Below are 16,713 nucleotides of genomic sequence, written 5' to 3' on the forward strand. Positions count from 1 at the left end.
AGACTGTACAAGTGTTTCAGTTATTGTATACCACAATTTGCTACTTCAAATTAATCCAAAATACCATTCACAGTACTGCTTCATGCAAAGGCATCTTGATTCCCAGAGATTAAATTTGCCACAACTAAGATACTGCACAGCACTGGAGTTTTGGAAAATCATACTGAATATTACTCAAGAAACTTTCTTGATATTTCACATCTGAAATACTCTAGAAAATACAGCTTGAAAACATATGAACCATTAATCTTCATAATCTTTCCATGTTTCGGTGTTAACAGCAAGGCCAGTATGCATTGCCGAGTCTCAAGTGTCCTTAAGGAAGTGTTTGGACAATAAGTGGACAAATTAGAGGAGCAACTGAATACACAGGATCTTTAAGCTAAATATTTGTTTCTCTTCGAGCCAGAACCCTACATAACACCTCTGTAAGGAACCCCCTCCTGAGCGAGCATCTAAATCAATCATAGGCAATACAGAAATTGGGAATGTAACACATTCCAAACACATGGAATGAAACTTTTTCCCAATGTATAATTCTTCTTGTGCACCCCCAAATAATTGTTCATATGAACTTTTACATTGTATTTTAGTGACTACTGCACTGCTCCTGTTCCAAAGTCATGAAAAAGGAGAGAAGAACAAGATGAGCCAGACGACAAAGCAGAACAGAGAACTCTACTGCTCGTACCACTCTTAAAAAGGTAGATGAGTTAACAGCACAAATCATCGCGAATGAATATGATTTTGTATCCATTGCAAAGACATGTTACAGGATGGTCACAACTGGGCGTTAAATATCCAGGGGTATCAAACTATTCGGAAGGACAGACAAGGTGGTAAGGGAGGTGGTGTAACTCTGATATTTAAGGACGACATCAGGGTGGTGGTGAGAGATGATATAGGTTCTATGGAGAGTAAGGTTGAATCTATTTGGATGGAAATTAGAAATTCTAAGAAGAAAAAGTCACTGCCAGGTGTAGTCTATAGGCCACCAAATAATATCACATTGGGGTGGACAATAAACATAGAAATAACTAATTCTTGTAAAAACGGCACGGCAATTATCCTGGGGGATTTTAATCTACATGTCGATTGGTCAAATCGGCTTGGTCAGGGTAGCCTTGAGGAGGAGTTCACTGAATGTATCTGCTATAGTTTTCTTGAACAGTATGTAATGGAACTGACAAGGGAGCAAGCTATCCTAGATCTGGTCCTGAGATCTAGGCTAGGAATAATTAATAATGTCATAGTTAGAGACCCCTTGGAAGGAGTGATCACAGCATGGTTGAATTTAGAATACAGATGGAAAGTGCAAAGATAAAATCCAATACCAGGTCCTAGGCTTAAAAGGGCAGACTACAATAGGATGAGGCAGGAACTGATTAAAGTAGACTAAAGCAAAGACTTTACAGTTAAGGACTTTCAAAGCGCTAAGCACAAGTATATACCAGTGAAAAGGAAGGACTGTGGGAAAGGGGGTAATCTACAATGGGTGTCTAAGGAAATAAGGGAGGCTATGAAAGAGAAGGCATGCAAGCTGGCCAAAATCAACAGGAAACTAGAAGGTTAAGAAAGGTTTAAAAGGTCAACAGAAAGGCATAAAAACAGCTATAAAAAATTACACAAGTAAACTAGCTCAGAATGTAAAGACAATAGCAAAAGTTTCTTTAAATGAAACAAAAATAAAAGAATGGCTAAGGTAAACATTGGTCCTTTAGAGGATGAGAAAGGGGATTTAGTAATAGGACATAAGAAATTAGCCAAGGCATTGAGCAGGTATTCTGTGTCGGTCCTCACAGTGGAAGACACGAATAACGTGCCACTGATTGACAAAGAGCCAAAGGTAGGTGAGGACCTGGAAGCAATCGTTATCATAAAATAGGTAGTGCTAAGGGTAGACAACTCTCCTGGCCCTCATGGAATGCATCCTAGTGTACTAAAAGAGATGGCGGGAGAAATAGCAAATCCACTTGTGGTAATTTTCCCAAATTCACTGAACTCTGGAGCAGTTCCAGCAGATTGGAAAACAGCAAATGTGACGCCACTATTTAAAAAGGGAGGTAGACAAAAGATAGGTAATTATAGACCAGCTTGCTTAACTTCTGTAGTGGGGAATATGCTCAAGTCTATTATCAAGGAAGAAATAGCAAGGCATCTAGGTAGAAATTGTCCCTTTGGACAGATGCAGCATGGTTTCATGAAGGTCAGATCATGCTTAACTAATCTAGTGGAATTCTAAGACAACGTTATAAACATGGTGGACAACGGGAATCCATAGATGTGGTGTATCAAGATTTTCAAAAGACATTTGACAAAGTGCTCCACAAAAGGCTGCTGCAAGCATTAGGGGCAATGTATTAGCATGGTTAGAGGATTGGTTAACTAACAGTAAGCAAAGAGTGGAAATAAATGAGTGCTATTCTGGTTAGCAATCAGTGACTAGTGGTGTGCCTCAAGGATCAGTGTTGGGATCGCAACTATTCACAAATTACATAGATGATTTGGAGCTGGGGACTACGAGTAGTGTGTCAAAGTTTGCAGAGGCCATTAAGATGTGGTAGAGCGAAGTGTGCAGAGGACTGTGAAACTTTGCAAAGCAACATGGATAATTTAAATGTGTGTGCAAAGGTCTGGCAGATGGAGTACAATGTTAATAAATGTGAAGTCATCCGTTTCGGTAGAAATAACAGTAAAAAGGACTATCATTTGAATGGTAAGAAATCGAGTACGCTGTTTTGCAGAGGGACCGGTGTGTCCTTGTGCATGAATCACAGAAGGTTGGTCTGCAGGCGCAACAGGTAATTAAGGTGGCAAATGGAATTTTGTCCTACAATCGCTAAAGGGATTGAGTTTAAAAACAGAGAGGTTATATTGCAGCTGTATAGAGTGCTAGTGCGGCAACACTTGAGAAACGATATACTGGTACTAGAAAGGTGCAAAGGAGATTCACTAGGTTGATTCCAGATTTGAGGGGGTTGGTTTATGAGGAAAGACTGAGTAGACTGGGATTATATTCATTGGGATTTAGAAGAATGAAGGGGATCTTATAGAAACATATAAAATTATGAAGGGATTAGATAAGATAGAAGCAGAGAGGATGTTTCCACTGGCAGGTAAAGCTAGGACAAGAAGAGTATAGCCTTAAAATTAGGGAGAGCAGATTTAGGACTGAATCGAGAAGGAACAACTTCACCCAGAGGGTGCTGATTCTATGGAATTCCCCGCCCAGTGAAGTGGTTAAGGCTTCCTCAGTAAATGTTTCTAAAGCTAAGATGTATAATTTTTTTAAATGTAAAGGAATTAAGGGTTATGGTGAGAGGGCGGCTAAGTGGAACTGAGGCCACGAAAAGATCAGCCATGATTTTATTGAATGCTGGAGCAGGCTCAAAGAGCTAGATGGTCTACTCCTGCTCCTAGTTCTTAGGTTCTTATATTCTTATGGACTGACCAAGGTACCACATTGTGTTTGAATATAGATCGTGAATGTTAGTAGATTATTCAATTAGGGCAAGCAAACCTGCTTGTATTGTCACTCATTATTTAATAATGCTGCTTCAGAACAGGATCATTGTTTAGCAAGAAAGAGCAGGAATCCTAAACATTGTCCTTGCTTTGTTCCACCCCTCCTTAAGCTAGAAATACTAAGTCAATTCCAAAGTCAATCCAGTGAGCATATTAACAAATTCATCTTCTTAATTGATATGGATTGTATATCTCACCATCTTCCCACTGAGCCAGGAGGGGACCCATGCTAAATACAACTTGAGCTTTAATGTAAATTGGTCACCTCTGTATAGGGTTACAAATTGGAAAATAATTAAACCTTTATCCTGCTTGTGTATTTAAAACAAGTGAATACATAATGCAGGACACACCTTAAGTAATTAACTTCCAAGTTCAAAAACAATTCAGTTACTTCTGTTTATGGTTTGATCCGTACCACCCTCCTTCAGTAATCAAAGCAAAGTCCGAACTTATTTGGTCAGTTTGACAGAAATTACAATCAGGCAATGATTTTCCCTAAACACAGCAAATTCTAGAAGTTAAACAATAAATCTTATCAAATAAACTGAGCAATGAATGCTGAATTTCAATTTCTAATTGACCAAATTCCCTGGTCAATGGTGAAAATGCTTAACAACTAGATATTATGGGCAGAAGTGACACTGTATTTCATAATTTTCCACTTTATTTAGAAAACAGTAGTTCCGTAGTACAGAATTGAAGTATTGTTGAAAAAAATGTACTTTATTTAAGCATTTTGCTTTGCACTCATCAAGACAATTTGCAATAAATAGCAAAGTAAAGGGAATACAACATTTATACTGCAAGAGAGTACTGACTGATTTGCAAGTGAAATCTGATTGGTGAAGTGTGCCTGGAGAATGCACCAGTTACTGATGGCTGACAGTTAACTGCCAAGCTTTGATTAGACCATATGAGGATAAGACACTACAGCAGGAGCAGGCTAGTCAGCTCATCAAGTCTGATCCACCATTCAATGAGATCATGACGGATCTGTTAATCCTCAATTGCAATTTCTTGCCTTTTTCCCCACAACACACTGTCCCCTTACTGACTAAGGATCTATCTCAGCATTAAATATGATCAGTGACCCAGCACCTCAGGTAAAGAATTCCACAGATACACTGCTCTCAGAAAACAATTCTCAATTACATTGACATTCTAATCTTACATGCACGTATCATTTCTTGGTACTTCTCATGAATTGTCATCATTAGTGCAAGATAAAAGCCCTCAGCAAATCTGTCCTTTCCCAGCAACTCCTAATTAAAAGGAAATGTACAAATAGGATATTATGACTATCAGGAATCAAACTGTAACCTCATAACAAATGACATGCTGGTGACGAGCAGATGTTTTCAATTTAACAATAAAATTTCATTTTATTTTGAATGAATTCAATACATGACCCTGGCATAAGTACCATGTAAAGTGAAAATATTCAAGTCACAACAAAGGTATGACAGGAACATTGTAAAACTATGATCAGATGTTTTAATAAAGCCTAGACTTTTGGAAAGTTAGCGGTTAGAAAGCTCAAAACCTGGAATTCAGACTTTTATACACTTTGACACATTAATGAGCTATATAAACCTAAAAGACATGAGGTTTATTCTTTAATCACAGTGCACCAGATGGAGGCCATTCTACCCATCATGCCAATGCCCACTCTCTTATCTCATCCATCTCGTCTCACTTCGTTTCTTTCCTCTATGCAACTATTTCTCCTACAATTATCTTTCCAAAGTGGCAAATGGAGTTTAATTCAGAAAAATGTGAGGTGCTGCATTTTGGGAAAGCAAATCTTAGCAGGACTTATACATTTAATGGTAAGGTCCTAGGTAGTGTTACTGAACAAAGAGACCTTGGAGTGCAGGTTCATAGCTCTTTGAAAGTGGAGTCGCAGGTAGATAGTATAGTGAAGAAGGCGTTTGATATGCCTTCCTTTATTGGTCAGAGTATAGAGTAAAGGAGTTGGGACGTCATGTTGCGGCTGTACAGGACATTGGTTAGACCATTGTTGGAATATTGCATGCAATTCTGGTCTCCTTCCCATCGGAAAGATGTTGTGAAACTTGAAAGGGTTCAGAAAAGATGTTGCCAGGGTTGGAGGATTTGAGCTATCAGGAGAGGCTGAACAGGCTGGGGGTGTCTTCCCTGGAGCATCGGAGGCTGAAGGGAGACCTTATAGAGTTTTACGAAGTCATGAGGGGCTTGGATAGAATAAATACATATCTTTTCCTTAGGGTGGGGGAGTCCAGAACTATAGGGCATAGGTTTAGGGCGAGAGGGGAAAGATATAAAAGAGGCAACTTTTTCACACAGAGGATGGTACATGTTTGGAATGAGCTGCCAGAGGACGTGGTGGAGGCTAGTACAATTGCAACATTTAAAAGGCATTTGGATGGGTATACGGGGGTTTGGAGGGATATGGGCCGGTTGCTGGCAGGTGGGACTAGATTGGGTTGGGATATCTGGTCGGCATGGACAGATTGGACCGAAGGGTCTGTTTCAGTGCTGTACATCTCTATGACCCTATAATTGCCACTGAATCTGTATTCACCATTGTATCAAGCAGTGCATTTATTGTGCACAGTTATTCTTTCCTCCCATCACTCCTGGTTCTTTGGTTCATCATCTTAAATCTGTCCCCCTCTGGTTATTAATCCTTCAGCCATTAGAAATCATTATTTTTATTAGTTTCATCTAAATACTTCACACTTTTAAACATCTTGATTAAACCTTACCTTTTCCCACTCAGAGAGAATCCTTCAGTGCTTAAAATGATTCTCTTCAATATCTTCTGTACCCAACATGGTGCCTAAAATTGGACACAATATTCCAACTAGGACCAAACTTGCATTTTCAAAGGTTGACTAAAGTCTTCTGTGTTTGTACTGAAACCTTGGAAAGCCTCACAGTGTAGTGTTGTTTATGGTTCTAAGTGTCTGAAAGGGTTAATACTAAGGAATGTCTTAAGCATCACCCACTATGATGACATGCTAGCGTGATGGGAGAACAGCTTAGAACCTCAAAGGATTAAGAACTAACATCTGGGTTCCATTCAATGTCTTTGTAACAAGGTCTTATCATATCGGTGTAATTTGTACTTGTTGCTAACATGCAATTAACTATATCTAGTTTCAGACAAAAGCCTCTTCTCATTAGGCTAGCAAATGTTTTCTTCAACCATATCAGACAAAGTGAGCCCCTGTAGAACCCTACCCTAAAAAAGGATGACGGGAGCAAACGTACCCCATACTACGTCATAGTTGAGATAGTCCCATGAAACAAGATTGGCAATGAGAATAAATCATACATTTATCGCTCTCCATTCTGAAACAGTCATTCACCAACACTAGATTTTTTGCTCCTCAGCTAATTTTGTATCCATGCTGCTGCTGCTCCCTTTATCACATGGCTTCAATTTTGCAAATAAAGGCTAATATGCAATGCCTTTTGAAAATTAAAAACAAGCAACTGAACAGTCCACCCTCTCCATGATATAGTAAAAATCAAAGCAAGTTAACGAAACAGGATTTTCACTTAAATGTGTGCAGATTCACAGTTATTGGTCCACACTTGTCCGTATGTCTATTCATGTTCTGCTGGATCAGTTTCCAAATGTACCGTTAAGTGACTGTCCTGTAATTTTTTTTTGCTGACTCTTCATTTTTGAACAGAGGTAACAGTTGAATTCTCCAGTCCTCTGGTATCATTTCTCCATTCGAGAACGGGGACCAGCATTTCCAGAATTTCTACCCTTACTTTGATCAGGCATTTAGGATGCATTCCATCTGAATCAGATGACATACCCATTTCAAGTACTTGCAACCTTCCCAATTCTCCCTATTCATTTTGTTTGAATTTTACCCAACACCTTAGCCTGATTTTAATTCCTCAGCCACACCTTCTACCTCCATCCATCTCTGGTTCCTTATCAGCTGCACTGAAAACTCTTTCAGTTAATAACATTCATGGAGGATTAAGTGAGCATCCAATATATTTATTGTACTGTGCGTTTAGATGGGAACAAAGAGGATACAAGATAACTGACAAAAAATGGACTAATTTGGTGGAACTGACCAGGCTTCTCCATAGTGTTGCTTCTTCCACCATGCAAATTAGACTTTTCCAATTGGATCATTTCTTAATATGACCACATAAAACTCAAGAACAAGTCAATGTCTCAACATATAGAGGCTTATAGTAGCTCGGATGAACTTGAAAAAATTGAAAATACCCTCTTACCTTCACAATAAGCCACCAACAAACAGATCTCATTTGAGCAACAATATGTAGTACAAAACATCACTGTATGTAGGAAATCATTATTACTGGAGGGTACAGGAAAGTCTGAAGAGTGGAAATCGAATTCTGAACTTGTACTCAATAATCCAGCTTCAAATGACATTTATCGGAAACTTTAGCAATTTTAGCCACTGTGTGGAACGCGTCACAAAACCACTCCACAAGCTGCGGTTTAATGGGGAGGATGGATTAAAATAGACAGTTTGTTTGTGGATCGACTAATCTTAGCTGTTATCATTGAAATTAAGGACTAATGCACCATTTATTTCTTCAGGCTAGTTTCATTTTTCATCTGTAAACTAAACAAGAAATCTCACTCCTTTATAATATTGAATTTAATTATTGAATACCATGTTTTTAAATTAATCCATGCATTTCTTCCAATGTTTATACAAAGGCCTAATTCTCAGATAGCTTTACCTCAGACAACGTCTCTAACAGTACCACACAAATTCAGTTATTAGCTACGTATCTCTTTCAGTTGCATAGGAAAGTCTGTAGTACAATTCCAGTAAGGCGATCATCCCTTTCTTAATTCTCAGTTCCACCCAAATAACGTCCCCTGACATGTTCCTAGGAATATCCTCCCTAGGTACAGCCATAATGTCACCCCAATCCAAAATGCCACTCCCGCTCTTCTCTTGTCCCCGTTTCTAACCTTCCTATAGCATTTATGCCCTGGAACATTAAGCTGCCAGCTCTGATCACCCCTGAGCCACATCTCTAATTGCTATGATATCCCAATCTCATATTCCTAACCATGCCCTGAGTTCATCTGCCTTACCTGTACCGCCTCTTGCATTGACGAAAATGCACTTTAAATATATCAATCCTACCTCGTTTTCTACTTTGTTCCTGTCTGTTTAACTTACTCGTTTTCACAACTGTACCAGTCTCGGACTGATCACTTTCCTCATTATCTTCTTGGGTGCCACCCCCACCTCCTTACTAGTTTAAATCTTCCTGAGCAGCTCGAACAAATCTTCCTGCCAGTATATTAGTCCCCTTCCAATTCAGGTGCAATCCATCCTTCTCAGACAGGACACTTCTACCTCAGAGGATGCTTCCAATGATCCAAAAATGTGAATCCTTCTCCCCTACACCAGCTCCTCAGCCACACATTCATCTGCTCCATTCTCCGGTTTCTACCCTCGCTAGCTTGTGGCATAGAGAGTAATCCAGATATTACTAACCTCGAGGACCTTCCTTTTAAATTCCTGCCTAACTTCCTACATTTGCCTGCATCTCTAGCTCGGGAGTCCCCATCACAAATCGATCGCTTGGAAACTGGCATACCTCTCGTTACACTGGAGCCAATCATAGTACCAGGAACCTGGCTGGATGTAGCACTATCACCCACTAAATTTTTCATAACAGCATACTTGCTTAAGATGGGATAGCCACAAGAGACTCCTGCACTCTCCATTTCCTACCTTTTGTCAAGGTCACCCTCTACCTGACTATACCTGCAGAGTATCTCCCCTCCCTATAACTGCCATCCATCACACCTCCTCGCTCTGTAAATTCTTCATTGCCTGGGTCGGTTGGAGCAACAGTTAGAGGCAATCTGACAGGATTCACAACTAAACATTTTCTGCATACATAATCATCAGTAATATGGAAACTCCACCTAACCTCCCGCATCCGACAGGAAGAGCACATCACTCTACTAAAGGCCATCTTTGCACCTTAACCCTCTACAGGCCCAGTTTTACTGCTCTAAAACCACTGATCCAGGATTAGTACCTATGTTTTTATATTTTAGAATTTCAAACAAGAGACAGATCTCAATAACAACTTTTAATCAAAAAAACTCACTCCACTCAATTGTAGCTTTACAAAAGAAAATGAGTAAGGTTACACTTTAAAAAGGCACTTAGCTACTCCCCTGCTGTGAGCTCCCACACACAGGTTTCTCCAAGATTAGCTGTGAATTTTGCTGTCTATTTTTCTTAGAATAAACTCTGATGTCCAGAGATACTTGAAACCAGTCAGCAAAAGGCAGCAGCTATGCAGGTTACTGGTGGGTCTTTCTCTGTTTGAATCAGTGCCCATGTGGTCACTGCCCTTGGTCTGTCTTCCTCCTTTTTAAAGGGCCGTTGTTTTGATGCCCCCCGCCCCCTCCTCCTCGGCAAAATTCCAAAAGAATGCAACAGCTTATGAAACAGTAATTACTGCTCCTAGAATTAAAGAAAATCAGCTCCAACACTGAAAATACCTCAAAAAAAAAGAAGCAACTTCACAACCACAACCTTTTCCCCGTCCTCCATCTTGGATTACCAAAAATCCCTGTTTTCGCATCCATGTTTCAAAAGCCTCTATTTCTTCCACTGATCTTTACATATTAGATATAGAGATGTACAGCACGGAAACAGACCCTTCCGTCCAACACGTCAATGCTGACCAGACACCCTCACCTAATCTAATCTCAATTTCCAGCACTTGGCCCATATCCCTCTAAACTCTTCCTATTCATATACACAGACAGATGCCTTTTAAATGCTGCCATTGTACCAGCCTCCACCACTTCCTCTGGCAACTAATTCCATACACGCACTACCCTTTGCATGAAAAAGTTGTCCCTTACGTCCCATTTGTATCTTTCCCCTCTTATCCTAAGCCTATAACCGCTAGTTCTGAACTTCCCAACCCCAAGAAAAAGACTTTGTCTATTTACCCTATCCATGCCCCTCATGATTTTATAAATCTCTATAAGGTCATCCCTCAGCCTCCAACACTCCACGGAAAACAAACCCAACCTGTTCAGCCTCTCCCAATAGCTCAAATCCTCCAACCCTGGTAATATCCTTGTGAATCTTTTCTGAACCCTTTCAAGTTTCACAACATCTTTCCGACAGAAAGGAGACCAGAACTGCACACAATATTCCAAAAGTGGCCTGACTAATGTCGGGTACAGCCGCAACATGACCTCCCAATTCTTATACTCAATGGTCTGACAAATAAAGGAAAGCTTACCAAAAGCCTTCTTCACTATCTTATCTATCTGCAACTTCACTTTTAAGGAACTATGAACCTGCACTCCAAGGTCTCTTTGTTCAGCCACATTCCAAAGACCTTACTATTAAGCGAACAAGTCCTGCTCTGATTTGCTTTTCCAAAAATGCAGCATCTCACATTTATACAAATTAAAGTATAAGAGCTGGCAAGTCATGCCAATTGTACAAGACATCTGGTCACCACATTACCAAAAGGATGTGGACGCTTTGGAGAGGGTGCAGAGAAGGTTTATAAGGATGTTGCCTGGTATGGAAGATACTAATTATAAAGAGAGGTTGAGTAGGTTAGGTTTATTTTCACTAGAAAAAAGGAGATTGAGGGGGGACCTGATTGATGTTTACAAAATCATGAAAGGGATAGACAGGGTGGATAGAGACAAGCTTTGTCCGAGGGTGAAGGATTCAATAACGAGAGGTCATGCTTTCAAGGTGAGAGATGGAAAGTTTAAGGGGGATACACTCGGCAAGTACTTCACACAGAGGGTGGTGGGCATTTGGAACGTGTTGCCAGCAGAAGTGGTAGAGGCAGGCACAGTAGATTCATTTAAGATGCACCTGGACAGATACATGAGTAGGTGGGGAATAGAGGAATACAAATGCTTAGCAATTGACCGACAGGTTTAGACAGTGCATTTGAGGGGCTGGAGGGCCTATTCCTGGGCTGTAAATTTTCTTTGTTCTAAACTCCATCTGCCACTCTTCAGCACATTGGCCTATTTGATCATGATTCCGTTGTACTCTGAGGTAACCTTCTTCACTGTCCACTACACCTCCAATTTTGCTGTTGTCCACAAACTTAGTAACTATATCTCCTATGTTCACATCAAAATCATTTATATAAATGACAAAAAGCAGAGGACCCAGCACTAATCCTTCCAGCACACCACTGGTCACAGGCCACCAGTCTGAAAAGAAACCCTCCACCACCACCCTCTATCTTCTACCTTCAAGCCAGTTCTGTATCCAAATGTGTAGTTTCTCCTGTAATCCATGAGATCCAAACTTGCTAATCAGGCTTCCACAAGGAACTTTGCCAAAGGCCTTACTGAAGTCCACATAGATCGTGTCTACCATCCTGTCCTCATCAATCCTGTTACTTTTTCAAAAAACTCAATCAAGTTTGAGACATGATTTTCTACACACAAAGCCATGCTGACTATCCCTGATCAGTCCTGGCCTTTCCAAGTACATGTAAATCCAGTCCTTCAGGATTCACTCCAACAACTTGCCCACCAACGTTTAGACTCACCAATCTATGGTTCCCTTGTTCAGGTTATGAGGCATACAGGAAAGTAGATAGAATTTGGTATGTTATGATTTTTTGTCTTGTTATAGGCTTGAGTTTTCTTGTCATTTAGAAATCAAAAATAGTTTGTAAATGACTCACATCAGAGATTTATACCAGTGAGAAAGAGTATTCTATGAACGGCATAAACCAACCATAGCTAACTAAGGAAGTTAAGGATAATATCAAATTGAAAGAAAAAACATTCGACAGGCCAAGATTAGTGGTAAACTAGAGGACTGGAAAAGTTTTGAAAGTAAACAAAGATGACCAAAAAGAAAATAAAGAGCGAGAAAATGAATGATGATGATAAATTAGCAAGTAATATAAAAATGGACAAACAAAGAGGACTATTTTAAATATACAAAAGGAGGTGGCCAAAGTGAACATCAGCCACTTAGAGAATGAAGTTGAGAAAATGTGTTTGAGTGGTAACCAGGAGCAGCCACAGATTAACAGGATGATTGCCATCAAATCAAAGATAATTCTTTATGGCTTTTGCAGCTTGAATTGTTACTTCCAGCAATTAATGAATCAATAACATTTGATCTCTTTGCACCTTTACCCTAATAGGGCTCATGCCCGAAACGTCGATTCTCCTGCTCCTTGGATGCTGCCTGACCTGCTGTGCTTTTCCAGCAACTCATTTTCAGCACCTTTACCCTAGTTGGACTCTCATTTTCCAAAGAGGAAGTAGCACGATTATCCATCCGATCAAATTGCACCAGATGTCAGATTTATAGTGAATTCATTTGCTATTCTTGGAATATGGGATCAAGGTTGAATTAATGATTGCTGAGCTTGCTCCGCAAGTTAGATCCTGGTAGATCTGTCCTCCTGCAAGATTATAGAGCACTTTGTCTCTCTGTCAACGTTTTTCTCAGCATCAACGATACTTCCATGTCATCCATAGATGCAGATACAAAGAATGAACAAATGGTGTATATGCACATACCTGAATCCTACTTTCTACTAGTCTGAGTTATTATCTTTGAAGCACAATTTCTCTACTGTTTGTGACCACTTATCCCATTCTACTACATTTCCTCCTTGATGCCACATGATTCAACTTACTGAAGACTTTTTTTTTAAATCATTACAAAAGTCTACAATGTCTGTTACTCCCTCAAAGAATTCAATACGTTTGGTCAAGCATGCCTTTATTCATTGAGCCTTTTTAATCAATCTCTCCATTGTACAAAACTTGAGTGCTCCTTGAAAACAAAGACATGCAGTTAAAATTTTCTGTCTTGCATTCATCTGGTCAGACAAAAAATACCAAATCCCAACTGGCACGACAATTTATATTACGTGATGAAAGGCTGCTGTGAACCAGGAAGTCGACTCTGGTTGCAACATTGCCACTAAGAATGCAACACAAGCACAGGGGACAAAATTTTCCTGGCACACTCTCCATGACAACTTGACCAGAATTCACTAACCAACCAGTCAACACCCTTTTCTCATGCAGTATAAATTGTTTGTCTCTTTGAAATTTGACATTCTCACATCTATCCTGACAAGCTCAAGATGACTATCACTAACGATATTTCTCTTCTGTTGTTTTTTACATTATATTTTAATTGGTAGATTTTGTTTTGCATACATCTTTCAGTAAAAACACTTGTGTTTAGAAAACCAGTCACTATTGCCTGGAGCCCAAATCTAACCTTTGGCTTCATTTGCAGGTATTATAGAAAACTGACAGCCTAGAAACCTTGATACCTGAATCAATTGTTTCTTGAAACACATTTCATTTAAGGTAATTTTTTTTCAAGGTTATCGGGAAACTAAAGTGAAACATTTCGAGAAAACAGAATCTAACACTGTCTAAATGATTAATAAAGCTTCCATTACCTGGCCAAACACTTTGGAATGAACTTAATACTTTAAAATACCATCTCCCACACAAATCACCCAGCAACATGAGCAAAATTGCCAATGTACAAGCATCTTCCTTCTTGGGAATTAGGAAGTTGAGGGTTGAGACAAGTTTGTATTCAATCATTTAAAATAAAAAGATTTCTTCACTTTGGTCAGAATGAGGTTCACACCCAATCCCAGCAGTAAAGAAGCAGTCTGTCTGTTATCATTCCACTTTCTGGAACAGCAACCCATCTTTAGTTCCATATCCCAGCCAGTGACAGAACTATTGTAGTTTCATTTGTATTACTGGCGATTAAAAGATATTCGCAAACTGAATCAAGGTGTAAAACGTGGGATTCCCTCTAAGTAGACAAATCAATACCGAATATGAAAGACGTGTCAGGAAGAAAAGCCAACTTGTAAATCACTCTTATTGCCAATTAGAAGTAAACCCTGCCAGGTCTTTGACATTTCAGGATTTCCGCTCCCCTAACCACCAACCCACAAATCACAGTGGCCAATGTCAACAAATACCGATGGCAGTTCTGGATCCCTAGAGCAAAAGTCAACTGAAATTTACACTTCTTTTCTTCTTCTTATGCTTCTTTTTGCCAGAGTAACTTTACTTCGTGTGCAGTTTTGTTTAAAAAAAACAACCTTAAATACAAGTTTACAATTTTAAGCGCCTCAAGCGGAGATCAGGTGCAACGTTGGTACTTTTTTAAACCACGAAAAGTCAAGCCAGCAAAACAAATAAAACACGGGTTGGGGGCTGCGGTTTCGGTACTTACTTTGGGCAGTTCACGTAGTTGGTTGGCGTCGAGCAGCAGTTCCTCCAGACTCCGACTGTAGCGATAAATCTCATCAGGGACGGCGAGGAGCGAACAGTGTCTCCTGTCCACCGCTTCGACGTGCCGGTTGCACCGCCACAGCGGAATGCAGTTAAACATGTCTCGGGCTCCGAGGGGGTCGGCGGCACTGTTGGACTCCCGGGGGTCTCGCGGTTCCAGGAGAAGGGTCTTGGTGGGTGGTCTCGCGGTTCCAGAGGGTTTCGGGTAAGAAGGTGGTCTCGCGGATCCCCTGGAAGGTTCTCGAGGTGAACAGAGTGTCTCGCGGGTCCGGGCGGAGGTAGCGATTCCTAGGGGTTTCTGGGAGAAGGGGTCTCGCGGATCCCGTGGAAGGTTCTCGAGGGGCTCTCGCGGTTCCAGGAGGAGAAGGGAGTCTCGCGGTTCCCCTGGTAGGTTCTCAGTGCGGGGGTCTCGCGGATCCCGCAGAAGGTTGTCGAGGAGAGGCGCTCTCGCGGTTCCAGGCGAAGGCTCTTCCCCCGTTCCCCTGGATGGCTATCCGGGTGGCGACAAGCCAGAGGCTCTCTGTATTCACTGCCCCAGTTCTTGAAGCCTGCCGCCTCCAACCATCCACCCGCAGAGAAACAACCGTGGTGGGCGCCAGCGGGCCGGGCATTCAACCTGATATCTAATCAAAGCGAGTAATTTCAAACCCCCGACTCCAGCCCGGCTTTCTTCTCCTCCTCCCTCTCCGGCTGGCTGTTTTCAATTGGCGTCTGACGCCAGTTTCAGGAGAAGTTTCTAAAAGGTAAACCAGTCCGTTCCTTTCAGTCTCTCCGTTGTCCTACATATCTACTCTTTTCCGTCTCGATCAGGATTTGCTCTGGTCCCAGTTCGTGAACCGGAACACACGCTCCCTCCTTCAGTTGACGTCACGCTCCCAGCGGCCCACGTAAAGGGAGAGAGAGAGAGAGAAAGGGCAGGCGCTGTGGAGAGAGGGATTGTACTCAGACTGGGTGGAGGGAGACTCTGAAGGCGAGAAAGAGAAGAATAAATGAATCCAAGGATTGAAAGTCGGAGGTGGGAGGGATGAAAGTGGGGGGAGGACAATAGGTGAAGGTAGACCAACGGGAGTATAGAAAGAAAGTCAGGAAGGGAGGAAAGGGGGGCAGGCTATAGGTGAGGGGAGGAAATGGGGTAGAAAGGGTGGGTATTGTGTAAACTTGTATAAAAGTTGTGAATTTCCTGTTGTTTGGAAAGTGAAAGATGTACTGGGTTGCCTTCCCTTCCCTTCCCTTCCCTTTTTTTTTGTTACTCGTTGCCAATGGCAAGCTAAAGATCATCTTCTCCCACAGCAACTGCTCCTTCTCTGCAGTGAGAGCGACAGCAAGAGGGATGGTGATTTAGCTGTAAATCAACAAGGTAAAAACAATGACTGCAGATGCTGGAAACCAGATTCTGGATCAATGGTGCTGGAAGAGTACAGCAGTTCAGGCAGCGTCCGAGGAGCTTCAGCAAAACGTCCGAAACGTCGATTTTGCTAAAGCTCCTCGGATGCTGCCTGAACTGCTGTGCTCTTCCAGCACCATTGATCCAGAATTTAGCTGTAAATACCGAATTGTTATCACTGAGATTTATTTCATGAGGTCACAGTGTTTCAGCCACTGAACTCACTCAGATAGTAAACATAATGGGACGGTCTGGTATAACTCACAATGATGCCCATTCAAACCCTATCATAGAATTCCTACAGTATGGAAGCAGACCATCGAGTCAGCACTGACGTTCCAAAGAGCATCCAACCGAGACCCACCCCTCTGTAACCCTGTATCTTCATTGGCTAATCCACCTAGCCTAAGCATCCATAGACACTATGGGCAATTTAGTGTGGCCAATCGACCTAACCTGCACATCTTTGGAC

The 16,713-nt window shown here is 41.2% G+C and overlaps 1 protein-coding gene across 5 annotated transcripts in view; it reads right to left on the reverse strand.

Moving 5' to 3' along the window:
- lrrc1 (leucine rich repeat containing 1) overlaps positions 1 to 15,731 on the reverse strand; it is a 256,326-nt gene extending 240,595 nt beyond the window's left edge. For 3 of the 5 annotated variants that reach the window (XM_043679472.1, XM_043679482.1, XM_043679464.1), the window contains exon 1: positions 14,799 to 15,731. In XM_043679472.1, coding sequence (XP_043535407.1) covers positions 14,799 to 14,957 — 159 coding nt within the window. In that variant the 5' untranslated portion in view covers positions 14,958 to 15,731. The remainder of the gene's footprint in view (positions 1 to 14,798) is intronic. The other 2 variants (XM_043679493.1, XM_043679501.1) reach the window with 2 other exon arrangements.
- Between the last annotated feature and the right edge of the window lie 982 nt (positions 15,732 to 16,713).

This window comes from Chiloscyllium plagiosum, chromosome 3 (genome assembly GCF_004010195.1).
Source record: "Chiloscyllium plagiosum isolate BGI_BamShark_2017 chromosome 3, ASM401019v2, whole genome shotgun sequence".
Taxonomy (NCBI): domain Eukaryota; kingdom Metazoa; phylum Chordata; class Chondrichthyes; order Orectolobiformes; family Hemiscylliidae; genus Chiloscyllium; species Chiloscyllium plagiosum.